The following is a 14,546-nucleotide window of genomic DNA, read 5'->3' as shown; positions in this document are numbered from 1 at the left end:
GGGGGCACCAGATCTGAGCTGGCCCTGCTATAAATGCATACTGAGTGAGTGACAGGAGGAAGTCAGAGATCATGTAATCCCAGGAGCTTGAACTGTTCCCTCAGACTCAGAAGGTAGGAATGGTGTTCAAGTTCCAAGGTGGGGCAGAGATAAGGGAAGTGTTAGGGAGGATGGATAGTAAACCAAAGCAGGGAGGAGGAGGGAGACCTGTCTCACCCATTAACTGCAGTCCCGAGCCTGGTCCAATAAGATTGCCAGGTACTCCAAACATCGCAAGAAACACTGCGTTAGCACAGGAGATGGGAAGCCCTTTAAATTTTGGATGTATCATTCCCACTATCTGGGAAAGAAAGCCTTTGAAACTGTATTCATCCCAAGGTCTAGAATGGGGAAGAGGAAGAGGTCCACAGTGCCCAAAGAAGCAGCCCATAAAATAACTGGTTAATTGCCTGTCTCTGGTCACTATCTGTTTTATGAGGAGTCCTTATAGAAAGAGCCCATAAATAACTTTGGGTAACTGCCTTAATTTTAATCAACTGCCTCCTGTCATGTGTCTGTTTTACAAGATGACCAAATGTGGTCTGGAGCAAAACTGAGAATTCTGGGCTAACAGACCCCCATACATACCTATGTTTGGGTAGTCATGTTCCCCCAATGGAAGCTGACACCACCTTTTCCCACCAATATACAACTCCCTCACCCATCCCACAACTATGTAAGTTCTCAGGACACAGGACCCAATGCTTTTTCCACCCTTGCTTTTTGCTGCCCAAGCCTATACCTTTCACCCCCACCTCAGCAAGGCCCATTCTCTTCCATGAGAACTTACCACTAATAAACTTTGCTTGCACACTAATAGACTTGTTGATTTGTAGTTTTTACTGTGTAGGCAGGAAGAACTGAGTAACAGAAGTTGAGTTGGGGTGTCTCATCTGTGGTGGGCTAAATAGTGCCCCCCTCAAGACACTCAACCCTAATCCATGGGATCTGCAGACATGTCACCTCACTTGGCAAGGATGGGATCCAGGGCCCTGAGATGGCATTACCTTGGATTCTCCCGGGGGTCCTTATAAGACCCAGGGTCCTTAAAAGAGACAGGCGGGTCAGAATCAGATGGAAGAGGCTGCGCTGCTGGCTGTAAAGACGGAGGAAGGGGCCATGAGCCAGGGATGTGGTGCCTCTAGAAGTTGGAAAAGGCGGGAAGCAAATCTCCACTAGAACCTCTGGAATGACCAGCCCTGCCCACCCCTGGGTTTAGCCCCGTGAGGCCCATGTCGGACTCCTGACCCCAAAACTGTCAAAGAATAAATGTGTCTTTTAATCCACAAAGTTTATGGTGGTTTGTCCCAGCAGCCACAGGAGGCTCACATAAGTGAGGAGGTATCCGGAGGGTGAGCGGCAGGGGAGCGGTGCAGTTCAGAGGCCTCTCCCTGCCTTGGGCTGAGGGCAGCCAGGCACATGGTAGAAACTTGGAGGTGGCTGAGATTCTATGGTGCAGATACCCCCAAGCTCTTGGCGCAGAAACCCTAGCACTCTTGCCTCTGGGGGGTCTCACTGGAGAGAGGAAAGAATTCAGGAGGGAACCTCAAGCTTGAAAAGGTGGCTCAGTGTCAGGATGGGCTCTTTGTTGTGGGGGCCCTACAGCTGAGCTAGAGCATTCCATTCTCACGAGGGACCACTGGGCACCGGGATCCAGGCCCCTGTCCTACCTCCTGAAGTCCTGAGGTCAGTGGCTGCTCAGGGCCTCTCAGTGGCCAGAGGTAGGGCATGGTCAGCCGCACGGGCACTGGAGTTGTGGAGACCCAAGTTCTGAGGCAGGCCCAGCCCTCTTCCAAATGGTGCCATTGGGCAAGTTGCTAACCTGAGCCTCAGTTTTCCCTCTGGAAGCTGAAGCCAGTTCTGGTGGGTGGGCAGGCGTGACTGCAGAGTGGAGAATGGATGTGGAGGGACCACTCAGAGTGGGAGGGCAGAAGAATGGAAGCTCCATGTAGGGGTGAGGAGGGTGGTCCAGGCCAGTAGCTGTGGGATGGGGAGAGGACCTACGGGGATGGACAGGGTTTTCCTAGCTCTTGCACCAGCCTTTAGGTTAGGAGAGACACTAGTATTGGCCACTTGACCTGTTAGCAGTAGCCCGGGGGCTGCAGAACCTCTTGGGAGCCTGCTAGGGGCAGCAGGGCCAGTTCAGGTCCCTGTGTGCCCAGCCCTGAAAAGCACCCCCCAACACTGGGAGCTCCCGGTGCTCCAAAGGAGCCTTTGGGACTCCATCCAGTAGGTACAGGAGCCCCCAGAATCTTCTGGAAACCTCCACACTTAAACTAACAGTGCTGGGACGTGTCAGTGTCAAAAGGCCTGCACCTTGGAGTCCTTCTTGGGACCACAGGGGAAACTTGCCCTCCCCTGGGACTGGCCGGCCCATCCCAATTCCATCACCACCCAGCCCGGGATGGATGATAAGCATGGGATGCAGACCTGGGGAGCACAGGCAAGGCCCGCATTGCTCAGACACCAACACTGCTCTTCAGACTGAACGGAGGGTCCAACTCTGCTTGCCCAAGATAGCTTTATTCAGTCGCACATCACCCACAGCAGTCCTCTGCAGTCCCCCCCCCCCCCCGCCCAACCAAGACCCTCCGTTCTTGGAGGGGAAAGGCAGGACTTGTGGCCCAGGGACCTCGACTCCACACAGGGGCCGGGGCTCCTGCCCCGGGGAGGCTCTCCCTCCCAGGAGGCTCTGGCCTTCCTGGCACCAGGTCCTGCCCAGGGCAGGGCCCACCCCATTCTCAGGCAACCTTCATGGTTCTCAGGAGGTGCGCTTTGACTTAACTTGAAAGGACCAGCATCCGTGGAAGGTGGAGCTGGAAGCAACCCCCTGTAGCTCTGAGGGGCTCCCATGTCACCCCTCGCCCCTGCCCCACACACCCACAAAGAGCCTGGACTGCCCAGGGTGTCTGGCCGAACAACTCAGCAACCAGAGTCCTTGCCAACAGTCACAGGCTTCTGGTTAGGGCACAGTAGGCACAAAGTGGCACCTCTCTCCTGAGGCACCAAGGTGGCAGGGAACAGGTGAGGTAATAGGATTCTAATGACTTCTGCCCCCAACGCTCTCCAGAGGCCACTGTTCTGGGTGCGGCACTTGGAAATGCTTGGCCATGAAATGTACCTCAGGACAGGAACACACAGGAGCCTGGGCCCTAGTGGCAGCTCCAGCCAGGCCACATGAGCTCACAGCGCAGAGTGCTAGGCATTAACTGTTCCTGTTATACAGGGGGAAACTGAGTCAGGTAGGTCAGCCCTACTGTGCTCCCAGAGTTCTCCATTGCCGGCAGCTGACCCTTAGGCAGGGCCTGCCAGGCTGAAGACGAAGTTTTCAGATGTGAGGTCCAGATTTTACATCCATTTGTAGCAAACACAAAGGTAAAGCAGTCACAGGATATTCAGCCTAGTTTGTACCACCGATTTATTGAAGGATAGCATCTGGGTTGTGCCGCTTGTTTTTGGACACGCTCCAAGCGTCGTGGCTTTTCCCGGCTAGTTGGGTACTCAGGGAACTGCCCTGCAACCCCATCTTGGAGGGCTGACGGGCTGGCCCGGAGGATTGTCCCTCATACTCTGATAGGGAGGCAAGACAGTTTCAAGAACCTTTCTCTGACCCCACAGGAATTGTGCAGGTTGCCCACGGGCAGCTGTCCTGTCCAAGAAGCGCAGGTGGCAACACTGAGTCCAGAGGCCCAGCAGCATTCAGGAACCATGACCCAAAGAGGCAGGCCCCTGCAGGCGGGGCCCAGGAGCGACCAGCACTTCTGGAAGCCTGGCCCTTCAATGAAGGGCAAATGTGGGGGTTCATTGTGCAGGGAGCCATCCTCCAGCCATGAACCCCAGGTGCTGCTCCAGTGGCCTGGAGGAGTGGACATGCCTGGGATGGGAGGGGGGGCCACCTTCCCCCCAAACCTGGTCCCAACAAGGCAAGGGCCGAGACTGTAAGTGCCCCACGCAGGTGGGGCTTGGGCAGGACCTCTGGAAAGACAAGGAGGGCCAGGCCACACTGGGCTCCTCCAGGGAGACAGGAGCTCTCCCAACACAGCAGACACCTGGCATGGAACAGGTCCAAGGACTCTTGGACTGTCTCTCCCCCCTGTGGTCACTACCCGAGTGCATGCTGTGGCCAGGGGTCCACCCGCACCCACTCTATACATGCTCCATTTCCTGGTCTTGGTCAGGCTCTTCCTCCTCATCTTCCTCATCCTCCACCTCATCTTCAGCCCCTGGTTTGTCCAGTGGCGCCTCACCATCCCGGGCCAGCTCCTCCACGTGGGCCAGCATGTCAGCCATCAGTGCCTCCTCCAGTCGCTTTCGGACTTGCTGCACCAGCTCCTCCTGCTTCCTGGGGACACACGGAGCACTGGCAGGACAAGTCCCTGTCTCCAGGAAGACCAGGGTGCGAGGCCAGGAGGGTGGGTCACGCAGACATACACAGGCTGGTCATTTTGGGGGCCGAGGGTCCTCCAGCTGTAGCCTGTGGCTCACACTCCCTTCTCAAGCAAGCAGCTGTGCCAGCCTTCCAGCTGGCACGCTCCACCTGTGTCGGGGCTGAGCCCTGGGGACTGCGGGCTCCAGGTGCTCAGACAGACACCTGACTCCTGTTCCACCATCCTCTCTCCCTACCACCTGGCAGGCACTACCCTGATCAGTCTGGTCTGCCTGGCAGCTCTCCCCTCCCCAGAACGGGCAGTCACTTGTCTGCCTGGCTCTTCTGGTCTAGCACACAAGTGTGAGCTCTTTTACTATTATTTTACTGGGGTTTGCAAAGAGCTAAAGGGACCGCTGAGTGTCCAGTCCACCAATGCAGGTTTGCAGGTAGAGAACTTTTGGTGGGGAATGGCTTTCTCTCTTTTGGCTTCTGTTACCATGGCAATGAAAGTGGCTGTAGCGTGGTCTGCTTGCCCATCTACCCGCCTCCCTGTAGCTTTTAGGATCCTTCCCTTGACTCGAGTTCTACATCTTCACTGTAACCCAAATCCAATGCTGTGTCTGTCTCCCAGTCTGGTAAGTTTTGGTCCAGTCCCTGTCCTGTGTGGAGGGAGTCCTTTCTCTCCTTCCCACTGTCCTCTCTGCACTGCTGGCTCCTCATCTCCTCTCCAGACAGAACCAAATCCACTGCCTAACCTATGACCTGAGTTCTTCATCTTAGTAACTTTTATTTGTAGTTCTGCTTAACTTAAAAAATCCTACTCTTTTCAGAGAGTTGTGTTTTTTTCTTATACTTTCAACTCTCTCTCATGCCCTTTCCCTTGGACAGACTCTGACATGAGGGATTTGGGGGTGGTGGTGTAATATCTTGGTTCCATGTCCTCGCCTTGCATGGGGCACAGGGGTTTCTCTCATACCCACGATATTTTGAGCTCCTGATTTTCAAAACAGGAAGACCACACACCCACAACCCCACCCTATATATCACTCAGGCCATGCCTACTCTGGGTTCTAGTCCCTTTGGGGGGAGGCCCCTAGAGTTCCTAACTTCTTTTGACCTCAGCTGTGCATTGACATTTTAAAGCTTAAAGGGTAAGTGTTTATCCTTTCAGCACTTGTAGATGTTTCCTGCCTAGTGCCAGTTCAAACTGCCTCTTTACCAGGTCTTCCCAGAAGGTTCCAGCAAATGGACACCTCCCGCCTGGGGTCTACCTGCGCCTGGGAACCACCAAGGCCCAGCACTCAGGCCCTAGAATGTGTCTATCTTCATCTCTCACCTAGTACGGTACTTCCTGTTCTTGTCATGTACTTAGTTGCTGCCACTCTACAGCCTCCTCTTCTATGCCACAGCCAGTATGCCACCCCTCAGCGGGACCCTCAAAGGCCTCATATCCCTGAGGGTTTGAAGACACACCAGCCACAAGCCACAGAGAGGGTGGGGTGGGAAGGCAGCTACCTGATGTCCTCGTCGGTCACCATGAAGGCCTTGCAGAGGGGCTGGGCCGTGTTGAGCCATACCCCGGGGTTCTTCTCCACAGCAGCCGAGAGCTGCCCAGTGATGGGCATGGTGCTAGTATGCAGGGCACTGGCGATGGCCGAGAGCAGGGTTTCATCTGTGCAGCCGGGTCCCACGCCTGCAGGGGCGCAGGAAGGGCAATCGCCACCAGGCACTGGCCTTTGTTCCTCAGTCTCAGATGTTGTACCCAAACTGCCCTTATGGGCACGCAAATGCTCCCACATCAGAAAAGGAGCTCTGCATGCTCAGGGACGGGTGCTTGTGTTTGTGATGCAGGAGCAAAATCACACCCCCAGTCTTTCTAGGATCCCCAGGACAGATGCATCGTGCTGGTCGCCCCTCCACCCCTAGCTGTGTTCTGCTCTGGATAGCTGTCTCCAGGACCAGGAACCAGGCACCAGGCGGCGGCCCCTCTGATCCAGATCTGAAGGTTGAAGGGGCCCTTCCTCCCTACCGCAGGCCTGGCCCTCCTCCTAAACCCGCTTGTCCTGGACACTGGGTTACCTTGCAGGCCCTTGGGAAGGTCCATGGTCTTCACAAGCTCCTCCGCGATGTCGAAGGCATTCAGGCCACTTAACTTCTTCTCCCAGAAGAGCTATTGCAGGACAGACAGATGTGAAGCTAATGAGACAGCCAGCAACCCCCACGCGCAGGTGAACCACAGTGGTCCGGGCAATGGTTGAAGCCGGTCTACATGCAGTATGGTGGTCTCAGCATGACCTCTGACCACCTTGGCTAGAGCTGCTGGCACCCAGCTTGGGAAATGAGGGTGCCATGGCCCAAGGGGTGTATTCCTGCCCTAGACCCAGCAGGATCCATATCCAGGCCTGTCCTCCCAGGGCAGAGAAACTCCAACTCCAGTTTTTGGCAGGATGAAGACCCAGTATGTCAGATATACTGTTGACACTGACGGTTCCCAAAAGATGACTGTCCCACATCCCCCCTATACAGAGTATGGGTTATTTGTAAATTTGAATGAAAACATGGGTAATTCTTGGTTTTTGAAAAGCCGGTTTTAAATGGTATGTGTATGATCTTATTTAAGACAACCCCAACAAAACTTAACCACGTATTCAAGAAAAGTGTCCCAGCAGCCCTGTGTGTGCTGGGCAAGGCCAGGGGAGGGATTTGCTCCCACAGAACTAGGTTCTGGGGTGGCTGTTCCGGACTGGTACTTGGGCAAAAGGATCCATGGATGTAGGCTCTAATGAGTGGACTGAGCTGCTTCTCCAAGGAAACACCGAAATGATGGATGATGCCTGTGCTGCTTGCAGGAGGATCTGGAGGCACTGGGGACCCTAGAATGGGACGCTATGGCAGCTTCCAGGGAGGACTTGGCAGCGGCATCCTGGGCTAAAGTCAAAGCAGCTGGGGCTGGGGTCAGGGCTGAGGCCATGGAGCTTGCTCACAGAGGCAAAGCCGGGAACAAGGAGTGGATCCCTGTCACCAAGCTGGGCTGCCTGGTCAAGGACATGAAGAGCAAGTCCCTGGAGAAGATCGATCTCTTCTCCCTATCATCGAAGAATCTGAGATCATTGACTTTTTCCTGGGGGCATCCCTCAAGGACGAGGTTTTGAAGATTATGCCCATGTAAAAGCAGATATGCACTGACCAGAGGACCTGGTTCAAGGCACTTGTCGCCATTGGGGGCTGCAATGGACATGCTGGGCTGGGTGTTAGGTGCTCAAAGGAAGTAGCCACTACCATCTGTGGGGCCAATCGTAAGTTCTCTACTGTCCCTGTGCAGCAAGGCTACATCCCTTGCAGGTGACTGGCTGCTGTGGCTCTGTGCCAGTGTGCCTTTCCCCGGCCCCCAGGAGCACTGGCATTGGCTTAGTCCATGTTCCCAAGAAGTGGCTGATGATGGCCAGTACCGATTACTGCTACACCTTGGCCAGGGGCTGCTCTGTCACCTCGGGCAACTTTGCCAAGGCCACCTTTGACGCCATCTCTAAGACCTACAATTATATCACCCCTGACATCTATGCAGAGCCTATAGTCACTAAGTCTCCCTATCAGGAATTCACTGACCATCTTGTAAAGACCCACACCAGAGGACCCAGACACCAGCTGTATCCACCACATAATTTTACATTAAAAAAAATAAAGTGAATTAAGTCTGTTCAAAAAAATAAATAAAAAAAAAAGAATGGACTGTGCTTGGGGGGAACTGAGGGTTCAGGGCTGGGCCTGACCTGGCCCAGGTGCGGGTGTAGGGTGTGCCCTCACCTGTCGGGGCTGCTCCACAGCCTTCTGGGGGTCACTTTTCACCTTGTTGCTGGGGTGGTTGGTGATCTTGGTCACTGGCTGCTTGAAGATGGATGCGGTCTGCCTGACAGGGAGGGCCGTGTTCAGGTCAGGTTTGCCCTGTGGAGAGAGGCATGCTGGCACCCAGGGACCCAGAGGCAATGCCAAACCCAGGTCCTGCCTATCTGTTGCCCTCAGTGGGGCTCTGGACACACACCAGCCCCATCCTAGCCTCCTGTGCCTTGTTCTCTGTGAAGTACTGGCCTGGGGGCACCCTGGCCAGCTGTTTGACAGCCAGGGCAAGGGTCACAGTTCCTCTGAACATGCATCCATCAGACTGGGGGATACACAGCGTCACTGGGCACCCATGTGGATCATCAGCTGTTGAAGGTGCTGTGCTGGGAGGGAAAGTCCGACAGGCATGAAAAGCAGCTGGGGACCTCTCAAGGGACAGAATGACAAACGGTTTCTTATCTTCTCTCTGCTTTTCGGTGGCCTCCAAACTTCCCTCAGTGAACTGTTATGACTTCAACATCAGGAAAAATAAACTCGATTACAGAATCAGCTCTCTTCCCCGCCCCACCCCCATGGATTTGAAATGGTGACCCCAACTCCAATATGACTGGGATAGCTGAGTAGGGCAGCTCACCTTGACCTGGTTGGAGGAATCATAGCGCACCCGCTGCCGGCTCTTGTTCATCTTGCTCATCAGCATCTTGCCTGTCCTGAAGTCAAAGGCTCCCAGGTCCATGGAGCCACCCAGGTACCGTGCCAGCTGTGGCTTGCTGCGGAACTTCTTCCCGCTTGGGCTGCGGACAGAGAGGGGTCAGCGGCTGCAGGACACACTGGGCTGCCCAGCACCCTCAACACCGGGCCCACAGAAGACACCAAAGTCAAGAGCAGGGATGAACACCTGACCTAAAGAGGGATGGGGCCGAGCCCTGGGACCCTGGCTATTTCCAGAACATTCCAGAAACAGAAGTAGGCTGTGTTTTTGAGAAAAGACCCATTGACAGTAGGAATTTGAAAGACAAGCCCCAACAGCAGTCTTCTTTGGGTGGTTACAGTATTGGGGACTGGGGTCTCTTGAGGGACAGGGTGGTAAAATCTCATGTTAAGATTTGGGACTGGGACCCCAAACAACTGCTCAGGAATGGCCTGTTGAGAAAGCTGGAAAGCAGGAGCCATGAGGACCTGGCTGTGAAGCTCTGCTTCCTGCTCAGCTCCTAGAACACACAGGGCCACTGTGCCGTGCAGTCAATACAACCACGCTGGAAACCACCGTGTAGGACCGAGCACACAGAAACAGTACTGCCATGTAAACTCATGCAGCCACTCTGGAAACAGATGGGCAGCTCTTCAAAGGATCAAACAGAAATTCCACCCCTAGGATCTCCCTGAGAAAGGAAAACATATGTTCATGCAAAAACTTACACCCAAATATTCACAGCAGCAGAATTCACGATAGGCCCAAGTGAAAACAACCAGATATCCACCAGCTAATGAACAGATAAACACAACATGACCCATCCACACACTGGAATATCATTCAGCCATGAAAAGCAAGCACTGACACTCGCTACAATGTGGATGGACCTTGAACACATGATGCTCCTGAGAGGAGCCATACACAGAAGGCCACATAGTGTGTGAAGTCATTTATGTGAAATGTCCAACAGGCAAATCTATCAGTAGAAAAAGTGGATTTGTGGGTGCCAGGCCCTGGGGAGGACTATGGAGGCCAACTGCTGATGGGCTTCAGATAACCTATGGGTCAAGGCCCTAATTTCAACAAGCGCATACCTTCCCCTCCAGTCTTGTTACAGATGTCTCAGCACATAACAGATGAAAAACAATGGAGGGTAGGGTGGGACCTATCATAGCCAGAAAGGAAACCCACTTCTATAGTGGCGCACTGAGCTGGCCCCACTGGCACCTCTTACCAGGAAAGGTCATTGCAGGAACCTGTGCTATATTTCCCTTGGCCTGGCCACATTCCCTAGGACAGGGTGCCCCAGCATCGAGTCTCCCAACTGCCCCAGGTTCTGAGGCCACTAAGGACTCTTCTGGAAGGTCCACTTTTCTATTATGTGCTGTTTGGGCTGATGTGAACACTCAGGGCAGAGGAAAGGCAAAGAGGGGAGGGACCCCCGCAAAACACTCACCAACATCTTTGCCTCCAGTCACCCCTACTGGTTGCTATTCTGTATTTAAAAATGAGCCCTGGCTGATGTAGCTCAGTGGATTGAGTGCTGGCCTCCAAACCAAAGGGTTGCCAGTTCAATTCTCAGTCAGGGCACATGCCCAGGCTGCAGGCCAGGTCCCCAGTAGGGGGCATGTGAGAGGCAACCACACATTGATGTTTCTCTCCCTCCTTTCCTCTCTAAAAATAAAATTTTTAAAAATTCTTAAAAAAAAAACAAAACCCCAAAACAAGAATTTGCAGGCAGGTGGCTCAGTTGGTTGGAGCATCGTCCTGTGTACCGAAATGTTGTATGACCAGCTTTGATTCCTGGTCAGGGTACATATCTAGGTTATGAGTTTGACCCCTAGTTGAGGCACACAGGAAGCAACAGATTAATGTTTCTCTCTCTCCCTTCCTCTCTCTCTAAAATCAACAAAAACATACCCTCAGGTGAGAGTTTAAAAAAAGAAAAAATTAATGAGAATGGAGCGATAAAGACTCAAACCAGATTAGCAGTTGCTTAGGGCTAGGGGATGTGGGCATAGGACATTGATAGTTAAGGGTCTAGGGTTCTTTTTGGGGTGATGAAAATGGCCTAAAATTGACTGTGGTGATAGCTGTATCTGTAAATATGCCAAAACCCGCTCAATTGTACACTTTAAATGGGTGACTTGTGTGGTATGTGCACCTTATCTGAATAAAGCTGTTAAAAAAAAAGTGCCAGGAACTAAGGGAGGGAATGGGAAGCAATGCTAATAGGCACAGGGTTTCGTTTTGGGGTGATGAGAATGTTTTAGAACTACAGTGGTGATGGTTGTACAATGTTGTGAAATGTCCTAAAATCTGCCAAATGGTACTCTTAAAGGGTGACTTGTATGGAATGTGAAATTGTATCGCAATTTTCCAAAGAGGTCTTGCAGATCTGCACTGGCACGGAAGGCCTTCCTGATATTTAGTGAATGAGAAAACAAATGAGCACCATGGCTTCTCTGCAGGCAGGCCTACTGGGGAGCACGGCTGGTTGTGGAGCCTGGGGGCCCAAAGAGATGCAAGAGGACAGATACTTGCCTTGGCCCTGGTCCTTCCCTACACCTCCACTTCTCATCTGTAGACAAGGCTGCTGTCCTGCTTTCCTGAGTCTCTTTCTACTTTTAAAGTGAGATCTTTTGGAAAAATCTTGTCTATGCTACACACCCCAAAGAATCATTTGTTCAGTCCAGGGTACTAACTTCTCCCAAGTCCTCAATTTCCTGCTTGCATAGAAAATGTCAAGAAGCGAGGCTGTTTTCACAAAGAAAACACAGTTGCCACCAGATGCTCTATCCCCCACCCCCCAGTCTCAGCACACTCAGGGAGTGAGCTCAGGCAAATCACCAAGGTGGAGGAATGTGTGGGTGAGTCCCGAGGGGAAGGTCTATAGGGTCACTTCATCTCTCCTGCAATGTAATTCTTCTAAGAAGATACTTCCTCCCTCCCACTTTCTGAAAGAGGAAACCAAGAATTTGAGGCCTGCATGTCCCTAGGGGCAGCGCTAGAACCCAGGGCCAGGTCTGTCTGACTTCTTAGTTCCCCACTGCATTAAGAGAATCAGGAAAATTGATCTGTGGCCCTGCCTGGTGTGGTTCAGTGGATTGAGCACCAGCCCTGAGACCTGAAAGGAAACTCTCTCTGCTCCTACCCAGTTGCCTGGTTCATAGCAGGTATCTCCAGAGGGTGGTGAGGAGGCCAGGAACCCACATTCCAGGAAAACACCATAGTGTCACATCACATCGCCCTAAACCTCCCATCACTAGAAGAAAGGAAGACACCTGGTGGGTTACTCAGGTCAGAGAGCCGGGAATGGAGCTAGACTGTACCCCCTCCTAGCCCATCTCAGGCCCTCACCTCTCCAGTGTAGTCAGGGAAAATCTGAAGTCTCATCTGTCCAGCCCCAGTTTGGAGTTTTTCTCCACCTCCAGACTCCCATGCTCATGACTGGAGCCTCAGAGCGGGACCCCACTCAGCTAAGGTCCTGACAGGTTCCTAGGCAGGTGGCGAGAAGAGGGTGCTCCAGCCACGCTGGCCTTGGTTCAGATCCCAAGCTACAAACTGCTTTCTGCCTCCTGGGGACTCTACTCAGGCCCCTGCAGTTCCTATTATCTGGACTGCTCTTCCTGGCTCCCATTAGGGCTCAGCTCGATATGACTTCCTGAGAGGCCCTCCCTGAACTGCCCCAGCTGGTCAGGCACCCCTACTACCAACCTTCACAGATACCTATACTTCTAAGCACATGTTGCCACCTGAAACCCAGGGGTAACTGGGTGAGTAGAAGTAGCCTCAGCTGTCACCCAGGAGTGGGGTGCTGGGGTCTTACTCCCAGCTGAATGGCCAGGACCTAACAATGCCAGGCATCCAGCAGATGCTGCAGAGATGTTTGTTAAATTAAAAAAGGACTAGAGGCAGAGAGGCTTGCCTCAGCCCTTGGATCAAAAAGCAAGCAAGCACACAAGCATATCTGGAATTAATATGAGGAATGCAGTTTCTAGCTTGAGGCCTCCCCACAGACCCAGGACAGAACTAAAAGGATTTAGATTTTCTCAAGAGCCTGTGAGTGATGTCACAGTAGGTGGTAGTGAACGAGTATGCACGTGTCCCTGAAAAATGCTGCTTGCAGTGCCACTATGTCAATGAATAAGTTAGCGTCTAGCCAATTCCCATACACATTTGGAGGCCCCCGGCTTGGCTCCCTATCGGTGCCCTGCACTTTTTGGAAACCAGAAACCAGAACCCGAGCTTGTCCTGGACCAGTCACTATCCCTTTCCTGCTTGCTTCCCTCCTTCTCCCAAAACTGGGCTAGCAAAGGGCCACAAGGGGCCCAAGCACTGGGAAGATGGAGCGTCGATTCTGCTGCTTCTTGGCCTCACCCTGCCAGCTTCCGGGCCCATGACCCGGCTGCATACCCCACAGGACCTGCTGGCATTCAACATGAGGCAGGTGTCCTGCCAGCTCTTTCACCAGGGACCTGACGCAAAGGGTAAGTACCGTCAAAGCTTACTCAGAAACAAAAGCGTCTCCTACCAGTCGGGGAAAAAAAGGAGAAGAAAGCAAAGAGCAGGTGGCCCACTGTCTGGGGTTGGGCTGCGAGCCTCCCACTAATTCTTTGTTCCACAGAGGGGGGTTCGGGCCAATTTGGCCACTTCTCCCGGGCCAAGGGCAGCCCCTCCTTCCAATTTGGGGGAGGGTAACTCTGAAAGCCTCAGACTACCAATAACGAAAACAGAGGCGAGGCTCTTTGTGTGCGGGGTTCACAAAAGTCTCACATCCCGCGTCTCTACTTGGAGGGCACACGCTCAACCCGGGGTGGCGCTCTCGGAACAAGCTCAAAGACGGAAAAGGGCGGCCCTTCAAAAACACGCAGCCCCGGGGCCCGGTCACCCTAGGAATAGTCCCGGAGCCTGCATTCCTAGGTACGCCCTCCCTGCCCACCGAAGAAAACCTAGCCCAGCCCCCACCCCTGCCTCCCAGCGGCGTCTGGCTTGCGCCGGGGGCCCGTCAGCCCGCCGGCAGCTTTGCCACAGCCGCCAAAGGCCGCTACTCGACCACCCGGAGCCGACCCGTACGCCATGCGTCCGCACTAGGGGCGCACGCGCACTGCCCGGACGGGGGCGCAGGGGGAAGGCCCGCCACGCGCGCTCACGCACGCGCACTGGGCCAGGCTCCCGCCGCGCGCCGGTACGCACACACGCACGACGTACGCGCGGGGCCCAGGCCGCGGCCCAGGTAGGGTGCCCAGGCTGCCGCAGAGGCCGCTGGGAGGCGCTCGTTGGGGCCCTGCCCGGCCGGCACGTTCATTCACCTATAGTAAAAGACATCCCTGTGGCCGGCCGACAGCCCCGACCTTCTGGGCACTTCTTCCCTCTCCCAGCCCTGCGGGAGCGCCGGACACTCCCACCTCTTCCGCTCCATCGCGCCCGGCTCCTCGGCCCGTCGCCGCCGCCGCCGCCCGGACCCCCGGTCTCCGCCGCCGCCTCAGCTGCCTCCGCCGCCGCCGCCGCCACTTACCGTGGCTGTTCCGGCCCGCAGGCCCCCACCCTCCACCCCAAGTCGGGCGCGCGCCGGCTTTGCCGCCCTCTCAGCCCCCTCCCCGCGCT

At 54.3% G+C, this 14,546-nt stretch overlaps 1 protein-coding gene and 1 pseudogene across 4 annotated transcripts; one reads left to right on the top strand and one right to left on the bottom strand.

Moving 5' to 3' along the window:
- Nucleotides 1-3,129: 3,129 nt before the first annotated feature.
- On the bottom strand, nt 3,130-14,464 carry MBD3 (methyl-CpG binding domain protein 3). 4 transcript variants are annotated; one of them, XM_054587281.1, is made up of 6 exons: nt 14,252-14,456; nt 8,880-9,039; nt 8,213-8,350; nt 6,488-6,578; nt 5,924-6,101; nt 3,130-4,381 (listed from the first exon to the last, which is right to left on the bottom strand). In XM_054587281.1, the coding sequence occupies exons 1-6, from the start codon at nt 14,359-14,361 to the stop codon at nt 4,186-4,188; spliced, it is 873 nt and encodes a 290-aa protein (XP_054443256.1). In that variant the 5' UTR covers nt 14,362-14,456; the 3' UTR covers nt 3,130-4,185. The 4 variants fall into 4 exon arrangements, with proteins under 4 accessions (XP_054443256.1, XP_054443262.1, XP_054443266.1 ...); XM_054587287.1 differs by having other exon boundaries at nt 3,132-4,381; nt 14,348-14,453; XM_054587291.1 differs by having other exon boundaries at nt 4,183-4,415; nt 14,252-14,464.
- LOC129081603 (40S ribosomal protein S2-like) lies at nt 7,048-8,070 on the top strand (annotated as a pseudogene).
- Nucleotides 14,465-14,546: the final 82 nt, after the last annotated feature.

This window comes from Pteronotus mesoamericanus, unplaced genomic scaffold (genome assembly GCF_021234165.1).
Source record: "Pteronotus mesoamericanus isolate MK-2021 breed Mesoamerican mustached bat unplaced genomic scaffold, CSHL_Meso_final contig_1210, whole genome shotgun sequence".
NCBI classification, from domain to species: domain Eukaryota; kingdom Metazoa; phylum Chordata; class Mammalia; order Chiroptera; family Mormoopidae; genus Pteronotus; species Pteronotus mesoamericanus.
Note: the sequence above shows the minus strand (reverse complement) of the source record. Positions and strands in the feature narration are given on the sequence as shown.

What these genes read in the sequence shown, in the direction of transcription:
- MBD3 (XM_054587281.1), bottom strand. Translation starts at nt 14,361, where the DNA reads ATGGAGCGGAAGAGGTGGGAGTGTCCGGCGCTCCCGCAGGGCTGGGAG. An exon ending in AGGGATGTCTTTTACTATAG is followed by an intron (nt 9,040 to 14,251) that starts GTGAATGAACGT and finishes CTCTGTCCGCAG; the next exon opens with CCCAAGCGGGAAGAAGTTCC. An exon ending in CTGTGGAGCAGCCCCGACAG is followed by an intron (nt 6,579 to 8,212) that starts GTGAGGGCACAC and finishes GTCCTGCAATAG; the next exon opens with CTCTTCTGGGAGAAGAAGTT.